Source organism: Homalodisca vitripennis, chromosome 2, assembly GCF_021130785.1.
Source record: "Homalodisca vitripennis isolate AUS2020 chromosome 2, UT_GWSS_2.1, whole genome shotgun sequence".
Lineage (NCBI taxonomy): Eukaryota > Metazoa > Arthropoda > Insecta > Hemiptera > Cicadellidae > Homalodisca > Homalodisca vitripennis.
In genome coordinates this window covers 118022246-118041662 of record NC_060208.1, presented here as the reverse complement: position 1 = coordinate 118041662, position 19417 = coordinate 118022246, and the positions used below count along the sequence as shown (strand labels likewise).

General features: G+C 35.2%; 1 protein-coding gene across 1 annotated transcript in view; it reads left to right on the top strand.

Moving 5' to 3' along the window:
- LOC124354638 (ATP-dependent RNA helicase DDX51) overlaps positions 1 to 19417 on the top strand; it is a 32609-nt gene that overhangs the window by 4106 nt on the left and 9086 nt on the right. The window contains exons 3-9 of the mRNA XM_046805254.1: positions 5032 to 5182; positions 6296 to 6426; positions 7071 to 7248; positions 10750 to 10938; positions 16318 to 16479; positions 17891 to 18188; positions 19110 to 19275. Of these exons, the coding sequence (XP_046661210.1) occupies positions 5032 to 5182; positions 6296 to 6426; positions 7071 to 7248; positions 10750 to 10938; positions 16318 to 16479; positions 17891 to 18188; positions 19110 to 19275 (1275 nt within the window). The remainder of the gene's footprint in view (positions 1 to 5031; positions 5183 to 6295; positions 6427 to 7070; positions 7249 to 10749; positions 10939 to 16317; positions 16480 to 17890; positions 18189 to 19109; positions 19276 to 19417) is intronic.

Below are 19417 nucleotides of genomic sequence, written 5' to 3'. Positions count from 1 at the left end.
TCATGACTAAATAGTACAACATTTTAACACAAGGCATCAGCACTGTTCAGTGTTAACTTCGTTTCTGTGTTCTATTAAAACAAGGTAGTATGCCTGTATGTGTAGCATAACAGGTTTCACTGAGGTTTCATGCAAAATTTCAAGTCTATTGGTTATTTCATTATTGACAAACAGAATGACAGACAATCGTATATGAGAAATAAAGTTTTACACTTTCTGGCAAATAAAAGAGAAACTGTCAGGGTACAGAGTGCTAGACTTGAACGACGCTTGGTCGAATTCCATGGATAGGCAAGCCCTACCAGTTCATTCTTGTATCTGTAGAAATGAAGTTTCATGCAAAACTTCATGATTGAAGTCTTTCTAGAGATATCTTGCCATATGATACATTCACATTTTTGTTATCATATCAGTATTTTAGTAATAAAATTCTAAACACGTAGTGACTATAAAATCATGTTGCATGTGTTAGGATAATTAGGTTACATGTCACTTGGTTTATACGTTTATTTGTTTTGTGTTTTCAATATTATGTATTCATTAATTGATTTATGTCCTGTAAATATCGGTGATGACAGATGCCAGCATATTTAAAATTCTAAACCAAAATATAAGAAGTATGAGGACAAATTTTGACTTGCTCGTAACTGATTTAGATTCGTCTAAAATATTTCCTGATTTAATTGTGATGACTGAAATCTGGATAAATAAGTGTGAAATGGACCATTACAAAATTAATGGCTATAATTCGTTTAGCATATGTAATGAAAGTTATAGAGCGGGAGGCATTGCAGTATTCGTACGCGACTCATATTATTGTTCCAGTGTGACAAAGAGAAGATATCAAATCGGCTGATGTATTGATTTTCAATGTCAAGGTCAACGGCCTAGAGAACTTTACCGTGATAGCCGTGTATCGTCTGCACACTAGTAGGTGAGCGGATTTCACGCAACAGCTGAGTGTTTTGTTGGATGAGTTTAACGGAAAGAATATTGTTGTAGTAGGTGACATGAATTATGACATTTTAAATCAAAGTAATGAATCCGACCACTATTTAAGTATGTTGGCTAGTAAAGGATTGTATAATTTAATTAATGAAATTCAGCGACTTGTATTGACCATGTTTTTGTTCGTTTTTCTAATGGAAAAGTTAGGCCTACTAAATACGAATTTACTTCGCATGTTTTTCATTACAATATAACTGATCATTCAACGGTAGTTTTTTCAATTAAATTCCCTGATAGTGTAACATGTAATGATGAAATTTCAATTAATAAACTTGATTTTACAAAATTGGAGAGAATGCTGGAGTTAACAGACTGGAGTGAAGTTTTTTCACAGAAATCTGTATCACTTGCTTTTGAATCTTTTTTTAAAGCTTTACAAGCCGCATTAAAAAGTTGCCAAACTCAAATTAGTGTTAGGAAAAAGTTTGATAAATTGAAACCTTGGACAACTGATAATCTATTAAATAGAATCCAAAAAAGAAAAAAATATTCAAACTGTTAATGAAGAGTCCTTCTAATACTAAACTAAAGACCTATTACAATGAGTTTAGAGCAAAATTAAATATGGATATAAAATTGGCGAAAGAAAATCTCTTTCAGTCTAAGTTTGACGTTTTCTCTAAAGATTCTAAAGCACAGTGGAAGGTTGTAAATAGCCTAATTGGAGAAAAACGCCTTAACAGTGAAATCAACGAAGTTATTGGAAGAGAGGGTATTGTTACTAGTATCAATGATATAGCCAATGAATTCAACCACCATTTCTTGAATATAGCTGATAATTTGAGGGAAAAAATAGATAACTTATATGTGGACCAAGTGCAATGTTATAGAGATACATTTGTTTAAAAGATACATTTTAAGACATCTTTTTATATGATGCCAACATTGGAACACGAAATTTTGACCATAATTAACAAGTTAAAAAATAATAAATCTCCTGGCATTGATTCTATAGGTTCTACATTGTTGAAGAGAATCGCTCCTTTTTTCCTTCATGTATTGGAATATCTTTTTAATTTTAGCATAGAAAGTGGCAAATTTCCATCCAGTCTTAAGAAAGCTGTTGTAATACCTATTTTCAAGCGAGGTGATTGTAGGCTTCCTGATTGTTTCCGTCCAATTTCTTTACTATTGGTTTTCAGTAAAATTTTTGAAAAAATTGTTAAAATACGGATAATACATTTCTTAGATGAAAACAAATTCTTTAGCAAAAACCTATTTGGATTTCGGGAGAAACTCTCAACCGAAGATGCTCTAATATCATTTACTGAGGAGATCTTTGACTCAATAAACAGTGGCGAAAAATCTGCGGCGTTGTTTTTAGACATCACTAAAGCTTTTGATACAGTGGACCATAGCATACTACTCGATAAACTGTGGCTAGCTGGCATCAGAGGCTTACCACATAAGTGGTTTTCAACACCTCTCTAATAGAGAACAGTGTTAGAGTTGGTGATTTTGTCAGCCAGTCTGGATCGGTGAAGCATGGTGTGCCTCAAGGCTCTGTATTGGATCCAGTTTTATTTTTGATTTACATCAATGACTTGTGTAATGGGCGCTTCAGGGGTCGTGTATTTGCCTTTGCCGATGACACAGCTTATATTTATAAAAATAAATGTTTAAACACCTTGAAAAATGAAATGGAGAATGATTTAAAACTATTACGTTTATGGTTTGATAAAAATTACATGATTTTGAGTGAAAAAACAAAGTTTTTAATTTTTGGTCTAAAGACAGAGTACAATTTGGAAACACCTTTGAAATTCCATGATTTTAATTGTTTTAACAATACCTACCAACAGTGCAATTGCATGATTATAGAACAGAGCAATAGTATTAAATACCTTGGACTGATTATCGACAGTAAGCTAACGTGGAAGTCACATATTTTAAAATTGAAAAAGGAACTGTACAGTAGCTTAAGAAAGTTTTATTTGCTTCGACAATTATGTCCAAGGAAGGTTATGATCAATGTGTATCACGCTCTCATTGGATCCAGGCTGGGGTATGGAATTACTTGCTGGGGTGGAGCCTACCAATCGACACTTTATCCTATTATTATATTACAAAAACACTTTGTCCGTGTGATTGCAGGAAAGGGAAAGCTTGAGCATGCCTGGCCGATTTTTCTTGATTTGAAATTGTTTCCACTAAAGCATCTATTTATTTATAAAGTCTTAAAACTATTTTTTGTAAGAAGTACAGCTTTCTCCGTAATGACTTGTAGTACAAACCATAACTTAAGACGATGTCAAGTAATGCATGTTCCGAAATCACATTCAGCAGCGTATCAAAATTTTTACAGTAGTATTGCACCCTGAGTTTTTAATACAATCATTCACCAACTTGAAATTTTTTCTAATATAAATCAATTTTTGTCTAACTTAAGAAAGTGGCTTTTTATTACAGAAAATCTAGATATTGTTTTGAAAATTGTACAATAGAACACTATTGCAACTGCAGTATTAACAGTTTTAATTGCAAATAGTTAGGTTCTCAACATATTATTTTGTATGTGGTTCTGATTATATTTAATTTAACTTACTATTGCACAGATATTACATGTTTAGTTATTTTGATAGTTTTATAATATATTTATTTATTTATGTCATGCCGTTTTTTAATCTTTAATGATTTTAACGTGCTGGCGATCCCACCACAGGAATTTTTCCTAGGGGATAACCTATTTATTTTGCTTAGTTATGAAAACATAATGAGTAATCATTTACAACCAATTGTTATGTTGGAAAACTTGAGTGTTTTTTATCATAGTTTGTTCAATTAATGTAGTCAATGTACAACTGTTATTTAAATTTAAATATAGGTATATTGTATTTTGGATGTTTGGGGTGACTGGGGCGCCCTTTGCGAGGGACTGTTTGTAATAAGTCAAAGTTTCTTGATGGTAAAATATGTTGATAGTTTCATAATATATTTATTTATTTATGTCATGCCGTTTTTATTATGGAATGGTTTTTTGCGGGGGTGTTTCGGTTGTTTCGGGCGTCTAACATGTATAATAGCATCTCTAAGAATCGATTAAAAATTATCTTTAAGTATAATATATAGTTATTTATTTTTGTACATGTTTAAGGGTGTAAAATACATATTCATGAGTTGTAAATGTCTATTTATTGTACTAAATTGTATTGCAGCAAAATAAAGAATTTCTATTCTATTCTATTCTATGTGTCAATAAGTCACATGTTCTCTTATTAGTGTACTGAGTTTGATACACTTTGATTGATACTCCTGCATTGATACACTTAGTCCAGCGTGTCTGCCACTCGTCAAAATCCCGCTGGATGTTGGTTTCTGGAATACTGTTGTGAATCTTTAAGTTAAACTGATGTCCTTTGAGTTCCTTTTCCATTTGTGGAAACAAGAAAAAGTGAAGCAATGTTGGCACCCTGTATTTCGCCAGCAGCTGCCACACAACAATCACACTAAGGCACTGTGGTGAAGTTTCCAATTATTCACCAATAGCTGGTCGCTTGCAAGTTAAATGACTTCGTATACACGAACTCCTTGTGAACAATGCCATGTCGGCCCCCTTCACCTCTCCGTTGAGGATATAGTGAACCACCCCCGATACTTATTAAACAGACCCTGTAGACTAGTTGGTGAATTTTCAGCCATCTCGCTAGACCAGGTTAACACATTTACACTCCAGTCTTACTGTTCATTCCCTCTCTTTTTACAGTATTGTACATCCATTACTTTACAGGTGTTCCCTCTTAAGGATCATTTCAAGTTTCAACTTAAACCAAAGATGTTACAACATTGCAAATTATTTGTTCTTACTAAATTTTATAAGAAACTATGGATGAATAGAAGTGAAAATGTATTACACGTTTAAACATTTAATGTTCATTTATTGTGTTTGTTATAAAACACATTTGCGATTCCCGTTGAAGTTATTGCTTGTTTTCAAATCTTTAGAAGTTCAATTAAATTATTTTTAGTTTACAGATAAGTTTTAATAAAAATTTTCATTTAATTATATACATTTTCTTCTACCAGGTGAAAAGAGTCCTACCCGAATGGTTAGCCAAACCTTCTGTCATTTCAGTTGACCTGAAGAATCTTGTAGTGTCTGTTGATGATATTCCTGGACTTGACGAGATATTTCGAAACAACTTAAAGAAGAAAAATATTTTGCACTACTTTCCAGGTAGGTCCTAGTGTAAAATTGTTGTATTACATGTTTATATGTTTTATCGTTTGTGACCTGGTTCTGTTGTTTGACATTTATAACTATATGGTTTAGCAATTGACCTTAAGGGTGGTCCTGTTTGACTATAAAATCATTCAAATTGTTTCTAAGCTAGATCTCATATTTAAATTTCCTTCATTAAAAAATTTGATCATTTTTTAGTTGTTAAGGATTTAATGACTGGATGAATTTGAAAACGTTTTTAATAAAAACAATCATAAATCCAACTAGTTGTTGATTTTGTGTTAATTTAGAGCCTCATTAGTGTTATTCGGGTTGTATCAGAGCAGATTATTAGGTTTAAAAAATATAATATTTCTTTATTGATATTTCCTCTAGCTGTGTTATTGGTAAGTTTCAATAGACAATATGCTTTATTAACAACATCATCAAGACATGTTACAGAGTCAAACAGTTTTTAAAAGTGAATTGTATTATTAAATGAGAGGTCTATTTAAAATTCATCATTCCATGAGAAGAACTCATCGAGCGTGTAGTATGCGTGGTCTTGCAGCCAACACCGTAAGGTTCTCTTTATAGCTCTTGGGTTGTCTTTCATCTGATCTGGTAGCTTGTTGAACAGTTTCATTCCAGCATATGATGGTTTTTTCTCGTACAATGCTGTTCTATGGACTGGTAGAGTGTAATCCCCTGCTTGTCTAGTGTAGTGGCCGTGGAGATCTCTTTGTTTTGGAGGATTCTTAGTTATGCAGTAAAGTATGGTTTCTATGATGTATGAATTTTTTGAAGATGTTTCTGCCAATTACCACAACTGAAACGCTCTTCTCATATTTAAAATACCAAATAATGTGTTTTCATCTTACTGTTTTTATTTCCTGCAAGAGTTCAATGATCTCTTGTGTATTGAATTGAACATACACAAGACACCTTGTGTATTGAATTGAACATTCAGTTTATGGTCCAGTGTAATAACCGTGTTACGCAATGCAAGTTACTCAAACTTTGTAATGTCTTAAGTTACGCTTTTACTAATTATCATTTTAAAATTGGTGGTCAATGTAAAATACATAACTACAAGACATTGATGATGCATGTCATGTATGTTGTCAGTTCAGGCCCAGGTGATCCCGTGGCTGTTGGATTCCATGGAACGTTCCTTGCAGTTCCCGCCTTGTGACATCTGTGTGTCGGCTCCTACAGGAAGTGGCAAGACTCTGGCCTATGTACTTCCTATCCTGCAGGTATGTTCCAAACAGTATACAACTCGAATGTAGAGTACTATTATTACTATGTGACACAAGAGGTGGCAGGATTTCATATTACAAGATACAAAATTGATAATAAGGGGATGGTTAAACTGGTAACTTAGATTAATAGTAATGAATCAATGTGGACCACCTATTTTACCGATAAAGAAGAGTCACCAGTTTCTGGATATTGGGGTTTAAGTTTAAAGTGTTGATAGACCAGTCCTAAACATTTATTTCTTAAAGGTTGTGTAAATAATTTATAATGTGTCTTTCTAAATTTACACCCTAAAAATTCATTTTGTCATCACATTTAAATGAAGCTCTTGTAGTAAAGACATTGTAGAGGAAGTGACTTCAGCAAAATGTTAAGGAGCAAATGAAGGAAATTCAAATTTACAAACATTTTAATATGGGAAATTATAAGAAAGTTTTCATTAATAAGAGCACTTTATAATTTTGGTGATATGTGTTTAGACAACTGGTATCCTAATCAAAGATGAGACATAACACGAGATTCAACAGTAAACAAACTCAATATCAAGCCACTGGTGGGGTCTTCTCTGAATAATGTGTAGAGAATAGTATTTGCATGCCATGTCAGATAAACTGATACAATGTTGCCGGACTGCCTGCAGGCACTGAGGAGCAGTAGGACAGGTCAGATACAAGCTCTAGTGGTGTTACCTGTACAAGATCTTGCAGCCCAAGTGGCTTCAGTCTTCCACTCCTACAGTACGGGCTCAGGGCTGAAGATCCATCTCTCCTCTGGGAGCCTGCCTCTACCGGAGGATAGAACAAAACTGCTCAGGCAAAGTATGTTGAATAAATTCTACTTGTCCTTAGATTAATCCACTTATGACAATACAAATAAAAAAATTAATTTATATTTATCCAAGCATTTGGGGTTTGACATCCTAATAAAAGAAGCAAGATCTTTTTAGCGATTGTAATTAATCCTACTATTTCAATACAGCAAAATGTTATACATAAAGCAAACAACACCTTCACTAAATAACCTTACTGAAAATTATGGATTAAATCAGATTATACAAGTAATTGTGTAAATTGTGTAGAGCAGAACAGTTCTACAAAATGTGCATTGAAACAGAAGACAACAACATTAAATTGATATTTCATACAAGGATGTGTGCCACAGTATCCTAGGATAGAAAAGGAGAGAAAACTATACTGTCCCAAAGACCGACACTAACTCTGCTCTTGTGATATCGCCCACACAGGCACCCTCACAATCCAGGCAACATACATCAAACTAGCAATCTTTTTTAGACAAACTCAAGATGAAGAACACGAGGTCATAGTTGAATCAACAATAAGGTCCACACAGAATCAAAATAAACTACAAAAACTCACCATAGCTCACCATAATATTCATGGCCTTCAAAACAAAATCGACAGACTGACTCATTTTTTGCACAACTCTAACCCAGACTTAATAATTCTCACAGAACATGGTCTAAGTAGAGAAAAGCTGGAAAACACGAGAATCCTTGGCTTCAGTCTCATAGGTGGTTTTGCCAGACAGCGGCACCGAAAAGGTGGAGTGGCTGTATTTGCGAACTTAAAACTGGAAAACAAAATAGCAGTAACATCTGTATCAAAAACTACATCAGAACTTATATGCAAAAGTATTCTTCTGAAAATTGAGCTTAAACAAAAATTTCTTCACCTACTAAGCATATACAGGCCACCTTGCAGCAACTTGGAAAACGCAATAAACTTTTTATCATCGGAACTAGACAAAATCGTAAACATAAATGACCCGATACTGGTGATGGGAGATGTAAATGTTGACAACCTGGTTGACAGTTGCGACAAAAGAACTCTGGATGAAATGCTCCTTAGCTACGGCTTGAGAAGGCTTCAACTACCTCCAACCAGAATAACTAGTCATAGTCGGACCTCTATAGATTTTGTCTGTACAAACACCAGAGAAACACTAATAACTACTAGAGTGCAAAAAACAGGTCTCTCGGACCACATTGCACAGCTATGTACTATCATCACCGATATGACAAAGCAAACAATGAACCAATCACAGAGAAGACAATTCACTACACGAACAGTGCAGGAACTGAAGCACCATCTTCAAGCACAAGATTGGTCACAAGTCAAACTTACTGAGGACGCGGAAGCTGCATACAAAGCATTCAATGGAATCCTTCAATCTGCTATGAACATAGCGTGCCCTCTCAAGATAATAAAGAATAGAAGAAATTTCACCAAAAATATTTGGGACAGTGAAAGTCAGACTCTAAAATTGCTGTACTTGGAGGCCCTGAACAGAGAACTCATCACTGGTCACCCTGATGATAAAAAAGAAACAGCTCAAAGGAAAAAAATGTACGATCAAAAACTCAAAACACTTCGAAAACAGTGCAACTCAGCTTATATAGACAGGTCTGACAACAAATCAAAAGCCATGTGGAGTGATCTGAAACTCTCAAGAATTTACCCAAAGTATAAAAGCGGAGCAGCAAATGAAGCCACCAGTTACAGGCCAATCTCTCTCATATCAACATTTTCTAAAATTTTGGAACATGTAGTACGAAGTAGACTTCTGGGACATCTCAAACAGCATAATCTCCTTACATCTAGACAACATGGCTTTGTGAAAGACAGATCCACCTCAACAGCAATAGCCCAACTAAGAGAAGCCATAATCGACAAACTGGAAAAAGGACAGATCGCCTCAAGTATATTGTTGGACTTCAGTAAGGCATTCGACTGTCTGGATCACAAACTTATCCTACAAAAGCTGCAGTATCTGGGAGTCACTAACAAGGAACTAGACTGGTTCAAGAGCTATTTAAGCAACAGGAAGCAGGTAGTCGAAATAACTCATATGGAGAACAATACTGTGAAGAAAGTAAAATCCGAACAACTACCAGTGAGCAGAGGAGTACCTCAACGCTCCGTACTCGGACCTGTTTTGTACATTCTAGTAACTAATGACTTCTCAGACTATCTTAAGGACTACTGCAAAATAGTAATGTACGCTGATGACACAGCTCTGATTTTAGCAAATAAGGACAAGGACCAACTCGACATAGACTCTTTTATTGCATACAACCAGGCAAAAAAATACTGCTATCTCAACGATCTGGTTTTAAATGACTCGAAGACACAGCAATTAATTTTCACAGCTAGACCAAACAACTTCCATGGCGTCCCAGAAATAACAACAATAGAAACAGGAAAATACCTTGGAATAATCTTAGATCAAAATCTCTCTTGGGAACCCCATATAAACCAACTCTGTCACAAACTTAACAGCAGCCTATATGCAGTACGGAGAATGAAACAAATCAGCAGCACCCGAGTAGCTTTAACAGCTTATTACTCCCTGTTAGAATCTCACCTGAGATATGGTCTGATCGTCTGGGGAAGCACGACAATCGCAAACCTTCAACGGGTACTTATTATCCAAAAAAGGGCTATTAGGATTCTAAAAGAACTAGGACCACTAGACTCGTGTCGAGCAGCCTTCAGGGAGTTGGGAATCTTGACTGTGGTAAACATCTACATCCAAGAAACAATCCTCTTTGCAATAAGAACAGGCCAAGCAAGAACTGGTGACAACCATCCCTACAGCACCAGAAACAGGAGCAACTTCCTCCTCAATCAGCACCATCTGAGCTTGTTTGAGAAAAAACCGTCGTACAGAGGAGCGCTGTTTTTCAACAAACTGCCCGAATCCTTGAGGAAGCTTCCAGAGAAGAATTTCAAATCTTCCTTAAAATGCTGGCTTCTGGAGCGTCCACACTACACCGTACAAGAGTTCACCCAATGGAGAACCAGCATCTTGTAATAACAGACACTGAATTGAACACAAATTGTAACACTAACACAAGTGACCTTTGCTCTGTTCTCTATGAATATGTGCAATAAAAAAAAAATAAATAAAATTAAAAAAAAAAAACAGTTTGGAAAATCAATTCTAGAAAATCAGGATGTGTTCTAAAGTTGATGTTTCACATTTTAGAACATGAGACAATCTGCTTGTATGATTTCTGAGGATTGAAAAATGTTTGAAATCCTCTAAGGTATTTTGTACTGAAGACTGGATTTGTTTGTGACGAATTACAAATCCTTTCTTTTAGTATCTTGAAGATTTATCATATCGAATCACCTTCAGTATTCTTGTGTCAATTAGCCAGGCTAATTTTTTTTAGAGATCATAATGGTTTTTATTATAGACTTGTGTAGTATCCACTGTTGCTTACAAAGTCAGAGGAGGAATTAAAGCTTAAATGATAGCAATTGAAAGTTGTATAACAAACTTTTTTCTTCCAGGATTAGGAGTGGGATGGGAATGTTTGGTGGATATTCTTGTGACAACTCCTGGGCGGCTGGTGGAACATCTGTATTCGACTCCAGGTTTCTCCCTCGGACATCTCCGTTACTTGGTCATTGACGAGGCTGATAGAATCGTGGACAACATACAGAACAATTGGCTACACCACCTGGATCTGCACATTACTAGTGAGTAACATCAGACATTGGTAGACACTATAATTAATCTGATGTAATAAATATATATATGTTTTGCTTACTGTTCTTTTTTAATTGAGAAACTTTTAAGTTATTAAAGGAGAGAGAGAAGTTGCTTATTCTTTAATAACATTCCATTGGTTAGCCAGTACTCCCTATTTGAATTAATTTTTAGTTCAAATATTTGTAATATGTGATTCATTTTCATGAAGTGCACAATGGAGCTCTAAGACATTTAACTTAATTATCTTAACAACACAGAAATGTTGATATCATTAGGTAATATCATACATGATATCATTAGGTGATATCATGTTGGTATCCTTACACTTCAAGAAACACATATTAATCATACAAAAGACGGTGCAACGGTTGCATCCCAGGATACAAACCCAACATAGAAATGGTCGGTTACAGGTTTTATGGTGAGACAACATAAGTTAAACAGGATGTAGATAACATAGGTGGTCTATAAAAATTGTGGTAATGATATATTTGTATTAGTAGTGGACAACTATAGTGAATGTTTATAAACCACGTAATATCCCATGTTTCATTAAATTTAATCACCCTGTCCCTAATATTGAGGATTGCAATAGCCATTATAACCAATGGGGATATAAAAAAAATGATAGAACGACAAGTGCTTCATTGACTGGGGTGAAAATAATACCTTCTTCCTAGTGTACGTGCTAGAGATAGTCATATATTTTATTCAGCCCAGTGGCACTGTGGTTTACTCTCCAGACTTTTTCTTTTGCTCTTTTGATTGTTTTTAAGCCTATGACAGTCGGTAGGAAAATTCTTGGTACTTTTCCCCACTCTCAGCATAGGACTTTTCTTATAATCGGCTGGAGTACAAATTCCTCTGTTAAGATCCTTTCCAAGGCTATGATGGAACTTTAACAAACCTGAGTGGGAACCTTTTTCATGCAAACATGAAACCAGTATCAGTTTCATTCCTCCAGAAACGGAAATCTATGATTGGTTCATTAGCCTTGTCCTTTCAGCTGCAGTCCTACATCCAAAGAGGCTTTCGAAAGGACTATACCAGGGTGAAGCCAAGAGTGTGATGACCTATAAACGAGTTTATATGTAATAATATGTAACGAGTTTAATATCACCAGTAACTTGTAAACTGCTGACTGTCTGTTAAACTCTTGACAAAGACAGAAAATATAATTAGTAAAGACTGTAGAAAATTTTTAATTTATTATCAGCAGTTGTCAAGTGTAGTTCCTATTTAGGAAGCTGTCCACAGGTAGTCCTCCGAGCCAAAAAGTGATGCAACATCCTAATCCCTGCTAATGAGTTAAGCACATTTTCCCTTTATCAAAGTCAACATGCCAAATATCTGATAGGATAATAAATTTAAATTCAATTATATAAACTAAAGAAAAGTCTGCAAGCACTGCTGAAAGTTTCAAGACAATTTACAAAAGAGTAGCTAGAATAAGCTATCACCACTCTAACACCAGGGAAGGGATCCGGTTTAGGTGGAACCTTCTCGAAATTTCTGAAGCAATCTGGCTATGAAGTTTAAAATTAGATTTTTTACAGTAACATCTTGACTACTGGCAAGCTTCCATCTGATATAAAAAAATCAAAGATTATAGTTGTATTAAAGCCAAACAAAGATCCAAAGCGAGCTTATAGCCTATCGCCCTTTTAAGTGTGTGTTATAATCTGTTGGAAAGGCGGATTTATTACAGAATTTCACCATTCCTCAATATCAGTTTTCCCACCAAGCTGAATTCAGGCCGAGTCATAATTGTTGTAACGAGATGCTGGCCCTCACTACTTTCATTGGAAAACAGATTTTAAAAGATTAAAAGATAAAAAAAACTATAGTATTTATAGATCTCAGTGCGGCTTACGACACAGTGTGGAGTTAAGACCATTTTTATAAGTTCTACAAAAAGCTTATATGCCCTTTCCTTCTGCGGCTCTCAAATTTAATGATAAGCAATAGACAAACTAAAGTTTGCTTAGGTAAAAAGAAAACACTTTCAGACTTTAAATGACAGCCTTCCTCAGCCTCGGTGTTGGATCCTCTACTGTTCAATGTGTATACTGCAAACATTCCTCATAATGTATCTAGAGAGTTTATTTATGTAGACGATATTGTTTTTGGCTTTTCAAAATAAAATTTACACCAGACGGAAGTAACACTCATGGATGATTTAATTGTCCTCAAAGACTATTTCAAAAACTAGAAGTTGAGTCCAAAACCTGCAGAGATAGAAGTGGCTTGTTTCCACTTGAACAATAAACTGCTTAGTTGTTAATAGAAGCACCTTTTTAATGGTTAGAAGGTTGACCTTCATCAGCAATCAGGGTACCTTCATCAGAACTGCATATAGAGGCCTTCCCCAGGGGTGTGTGCTCAGTCCAATATTATTTTCACTGTATACTGCAGACATCGGTAGGTATATGCCAAGACAGGTACAACCTCTACTGTACGCAGATGACATAACCCTAATCTGTAGTCATAAAGAGCTAGACATTATTGCAGCTGGGATCCAAGAAGCCTTGTCCAGCCTTGAACAATACCTGTTAAAGGTATCGCTTAATATAAATCCAAGAAAGTGTAAAATTATCATAATAAGTAGAAGGAAAGAAATCATAAATCCCACATTGACTGTTGACAATCAAGTCATTCCTGTAGTCAATAGCCATAAGATCTTAGGTATTATAATCGATAATAAATTAAACTTTAAGGAGCACATCCAATCACTGGTAAGCAAATCCCTAAAAGACCTTGACATCCTGAGGTCACTGGCTTGTGGGAGGCTAGGTGTCCACCCGCAGCTTCTAACAAAGGTATATAAAAGTGTAATTAGATCTAAGCTGGAGTATGGTTGCTTTATTTTTGGTCATGCCCCAAAAGTCAACCTTAAAAGCCTACAAATAGTCCAAAACCATGCTTTAAGATGCATTCTCGGAGCTATGAAATCTTCCCCAACTAATACTCTGCATGCAGAGGCAGCATTACCTCCCTTACATATAAGGAGAGAATTCTTAACAGAGAAAATATTGTTTAAAACACTAAGTAATCCACAACACCCATGCTATGTGAATATAAGATATTTACATGCAGTAGCTTATCATCATAAGTACTGGGTCAAAAAAACCAAACCTCTATACATGGAACTGGTGAACACAGTAGATAATCTGGCGAATCTAAACAATATTGCAGTAAGTGATTCAAATCTTTTGGAATTCGTTGATAGCCCCCTACTGCTTAAGAACTTAAAAATATCATTTGAACTAGAGATTGATGACACAGTTAGGAAAAAATCATTACTCCCACCAGAAGCCATTAAAGCATTATTTCTAGAATTAATGAGAAAGAAATATGAAAACTATCTAAGAATTTACACTGATGGCTCACGAAGCAAGGATGTCGCAGGCTCTGCCGTGTATATACAGGACTTAAAAATAGAATACAAATATAAACTTCCAAACCAGGCATCCAGCTATTCCGCAGAACTGTATGCCATAAAGAAAGCTGTCGAAATAGCAAACGAACAAAATTATGATAACATTGTAGTATGTTCTGACTCAAAAGCTGCTATACTAGCCATAAAGGCAGCAAATTCAGCAGATTATGAAGAAAATCTGGCATCAGCCATTACAATCTGCATGATGAGAGGTAATAAATACTTCACTTTTCAATGGGTACCAAGTCATGTGGGGATAGGTCCCAATGAACATGTAGATAGGCTGGCAAAAGAGGCAACCCAAGCAGGTAAAGAACCAACAGATTTTAAAGTGTCATTGGAAGATTTTGTTGGCGCAATTAAACAATCACTACTTGCCCCTGATAGCCCCTCCCCATGGTATATTAATTACAAACTCAGTAGAAATAAAATAGTAACAATAAATAGACTAAGAATTGGACATGCTTGGGTTAATGAAACCCTATTTAAGATAAATTGTTATTTCACTCCGTTATGCCTCAAATGCAATGCAGGTTCCATAGAAAGTCTTCAACATTTAATCTTTGATTGTGTGCAATATAACGACTTCAGACATGAATTGCTCACTAAACTGAAAGCAAAGAAAATAGATCCACCTTATATATTGAAAGATCTTTTAACGAGCTTTGATATGGAAATAATACTGGAAATTGTAAGTTTTCTTAAATCTATAAATAAGGTAATATAAAAAAACTGGTCATACATACAAGAATGTTTATCGAGGTTCCATGCTCAAAGTAAGCAGAACCTGCTGAAATTCAGCAAACAAGAAGAAAGAAAGAAAGTTAAACTAAATCACAATGAACACCCACACTATTTGTTGGTTACCTTCGATTGATCTCTCACTTTTAAAAGCCACCTTCCAAAATCAGCAGGAAAAATAAAATTGAGGACCAATAGTATACAACATCTTATTCATTCAACATGGGTTGAAACTTTACTAGGATCTCATAAACCACCCCTACATACAGCTTCCCAGTTGATTTCAGTTCTTTCTTCACCAAATGCTAACTGGCCTCTCTCCTGGGAATTTTTTGAAAGCCAGATCAAGTTTCTGATTTCCAATCCAATGATTAGATTGGGTGGTACAGACCTCCCCAAAAGGAGTGGGTTGTTTTGAATCGATTTCGAACTGGGTAGATGCAATACATGGAAATCCAAATGGGTAATGATTCTTGATCCCTCATGTGATTTTTGAATGGGTTCTCAGACAATTTAGCACATTATTAATGATTTCTCGTTGCACTCTTTTCAAAAAGGTTTAGCAGGTGTTCACAGCTTGGAAGAACCTTGGCTGGATTTGCTTCATTATTTAGATTTGATTTTGAGACAGAATATTATTAAATTAATTTCTTTCATATTTAGTTTGTTAGCACATACAAATAAATATATCACTCTCACAAATTAACATAAATCATGATCATGCTTGATACTGCATGCAGGAGGATTTGGGGGACCATTGGATTGAATGACCGGTAGGTTGTAAACCTAATTTTAATAATTATAAACAAGTCTGGGCTATCGACAATGAATTATAACATATATGAGGGCACAAATTCTCTTTATCGTAATTTGTACTTTCTTCTTTGGTATGAAAACCTAATGTTTTTAAGTACATAACATTATATGTAGAGGAGAGATTACAGTTTTTTAACCTTAGATGCACAGTATCAAAGAAAGGATTCCTTAGATAGTACACAAGAAAAAATGTTCTGTTTACTGATAACGTGTCTTTTTCAACAAGTTGTATCTTTTCAGATTGACATGGATTGTAAATTCTATCAATCAGTCAGTGACAATGTTCTCTTAATCGGAGATTCTCTTATAGAAAATCAAGAATTGATGAGATATGTGCAGATAAGTTTTATATTTCCGTTTGTCTGCAAAGGTTGCCCCTTGCTGACTCTACACAACTTAAACACTCTGCCCAGGAGACCCCAGAAGCTGTTGTTCTCTGCCACACTAAGTATAGATCCAGAGAAACTCAGCCAACTGAACCTGTTTCAGCCCCGGCTCTTCACTTCAGTGGTAGAAGCCACCAAGGATCAGGGTGAGTATGTGTATACAAGTATATCAATCAGTCATTTAGTTCAAATGTCAAGAAATATGATATGGTTAATGACTCTTACTGAATAATAGATTAAAAATTGTTTCTTGTTAGATAATAATTATTATTATCTATTAATAATTAACTATTATATTATTAACTATTATAGTTGTTTTTTGTAACAATTGATTTGCCAGTAAGTAATTGACATAATATAGTTGCTCAGATTGAAATCAGATTGGAAATGTAATTTTATATATAAATTACTTTGAGTACTGTCATATCTCTCACTACATTTGTTTGTTATAAGAAGTCTATTTCCCACTTACTAATTGTTCATTAACACAGCATATATTTTCTTTCCCATGTCTAACTAAACTATACAGTCCCATTGTTTTGTATTTTCCTTTTGTATTTTAGTGAGATCTCATGCATATCATATTTATTCTGAACTGTTCCATTGCTTTAATGAATAGCAGTAATTCTTTTCACTCAAGAGGATTTAGGCAAGAAGTTCTTTCCTGGAATTTGGCTTATTTTGCAATCAACACCTCTGTAACTTATATCAACAAATTTTGAGGCACCTGCTTCATTCTATTTCTTACAAATATTTCTTTTTCGCCTCTCATTTAGCTCAAACTTATTCCATTTCTTCTTCCCTGTGCCACCGCTCAATGGGTGGACCACTTATGATATCCTTACATATAATCGCTCTGAGAATGGTTAATCAACAGGAGATTGTCTCATTTATGTTTCTCCTGGATAAATATGTTTCTTTTGTAGGGGAATTTTTTCTTTGAGTTTTCTGAAAGACTCTACAGGTTGTGAACAAATTTCTGTATTACTTTGTTATTGTGGTTTACCTTAGTTTATTATATTATAGGTATTTGTCTATACCCAACAAACTCAATGGGTATTCCCCCATCCATCACCCAGGAGGGACACCTGTCGGGAGACTAGCAACTCCAAGCAGACAAATTGAACAAATCAAACTTCTCTGGTACTGCATACGTGTTGATGGCTGTCCTTCATAAGCTTCACCTTTTCCCTGCCTTTAAAACGACCTTGGAATACCAGAACTCTTACTGAATCAACAGGGAATATTCTTTAAAAGCAGTTTCCACCATTCGTCTTGCCAAGTTTAACACAAAACTTGATTACCATCCTTTGTTTAATCAAGCACTCCATTTTCATCTGCACAGGCTATAATTTGAATTTAGCAGAAATGCTGTCCTAATTCTCTGGCTGGAGGGAGAAAACCTAGTGACCCAGGATTCATTAGTTGATATCTGCCTCCACCATTCCCAATTGATCCCATGTGAGGTACTGGTGTGGCAAAGAAAATGAATCGGTGACATTGCTTTACAGGTAAACCCTGTAAGAGTTGTCTGAGGATGACATGGTTATGTTGTAGGTGGAGAGGGAGAATTTATAGGCAAGTTCACAACACCAGCCGAGCTACAGGAACACATGGTCAGGTGTACACAGGTTGTCAAGCCTCTAGTGCTGTACAGACTAATTACACGTGAGGGCTGGCGTCGCGTGTTGGTCTTCACACACAGCAGCCGTACAGGCCATCAACTAACTGGTGTATTGGCAACCTTGGCCCACAATACCCAGCAGCCTTTCACTGTTGCTGAGATATCTGCAGAGTGCTCGCCCAAGACCAGGGAAGCCACCTTGCTCAGATTTGCTGCTGGGAACATTGATGTGTGAGTATTTATTGATTTATATTTGATTGTGGATTAGGGAAAGGGGATTAAGTTAGGGCATATGTACAGAAATTGAAAATTTTGGATTTATAACTTTTACTACAAAATGAACTACCCAAAACCCAATGTGAGAAAGAAAATGTACAAAATAATATACATTCTTTTATAATTATATTGCTGAAACTATTTAATCATTTATGTACATAACATTTTGTTTTGTTGCATTAGCTCTGTTCTATGTATAATAATGTTAAACTTTTTTATAAAACTAGATGAAATTTGACACAAAATGGCTATCTCACAATTATTTATCGAATTTATAATTTTTTCATAATAATTTCAATAATGCAGACTGACAGTTCTTAAAAACGTAGAATGAATGTTTCCCAATGCACAGAATCTGAGATCATAAATGTTTTACTAAAGCCTTTCTAAAAAACTTATATTTACATAAAGAGAATCTTGAAACATTTAGCACTACCAAGTCTTAAAAATTTCCGGCACATTTCAAAATTAAGTTTTGTTCACCATATTGTACCTAATTAAAGGGTTAAGCTAGAATAAAATGGAATTGTAGATATTGATCCTGATTTGAAACATGAACAATTGTTAAAGAGATGCAATTTACTTCATTAGATTATGACAGCTACTCTTGTTGCACAAATTATAGCAATAGCTTGTGTGTCTGTGATTTCACTCCAATCATGTCAGAGCTTTTAACAAATTATAAAAGTTACTAAAACTATTGGTGTAGTTTACAGTGAAATCTTGATACCTCTTAGAGTTAGAAAAGTCATAATTTCCAGTGTAGTGGTGGAAATAATGAATCAGTTAGGGATTCTTGTTATTTGATTGATTCAAAGGTAAGGCAGGTATAGTTATAATCTATTCCCAAGGTTAATAGTATGTTACTTGGTAAAGGTTGGTGAGCACGGATGCACTGGCACGAGGTATGGATATCCCCGATGTGTGCTGCGTAGTGTCTTACGACATGCCCAAGTATATCAAGGGCTACATACACCGCGCAGGACGCTCAGGTCGCGCTGGACAACCCGGCCTGGCTGTCACCATGGTTACTCACACACAGGTTAGTAAATCAGCCTTAACCTTTAATTTCCTGTTGTTGGTGGAAAAACATAATTATAAGCCATGATGAAGTTCTTATTCATTTTGATTGCGTTAGGCAAATCATACATAAACAACAGAAAATAACAATTAATTGAAATTTA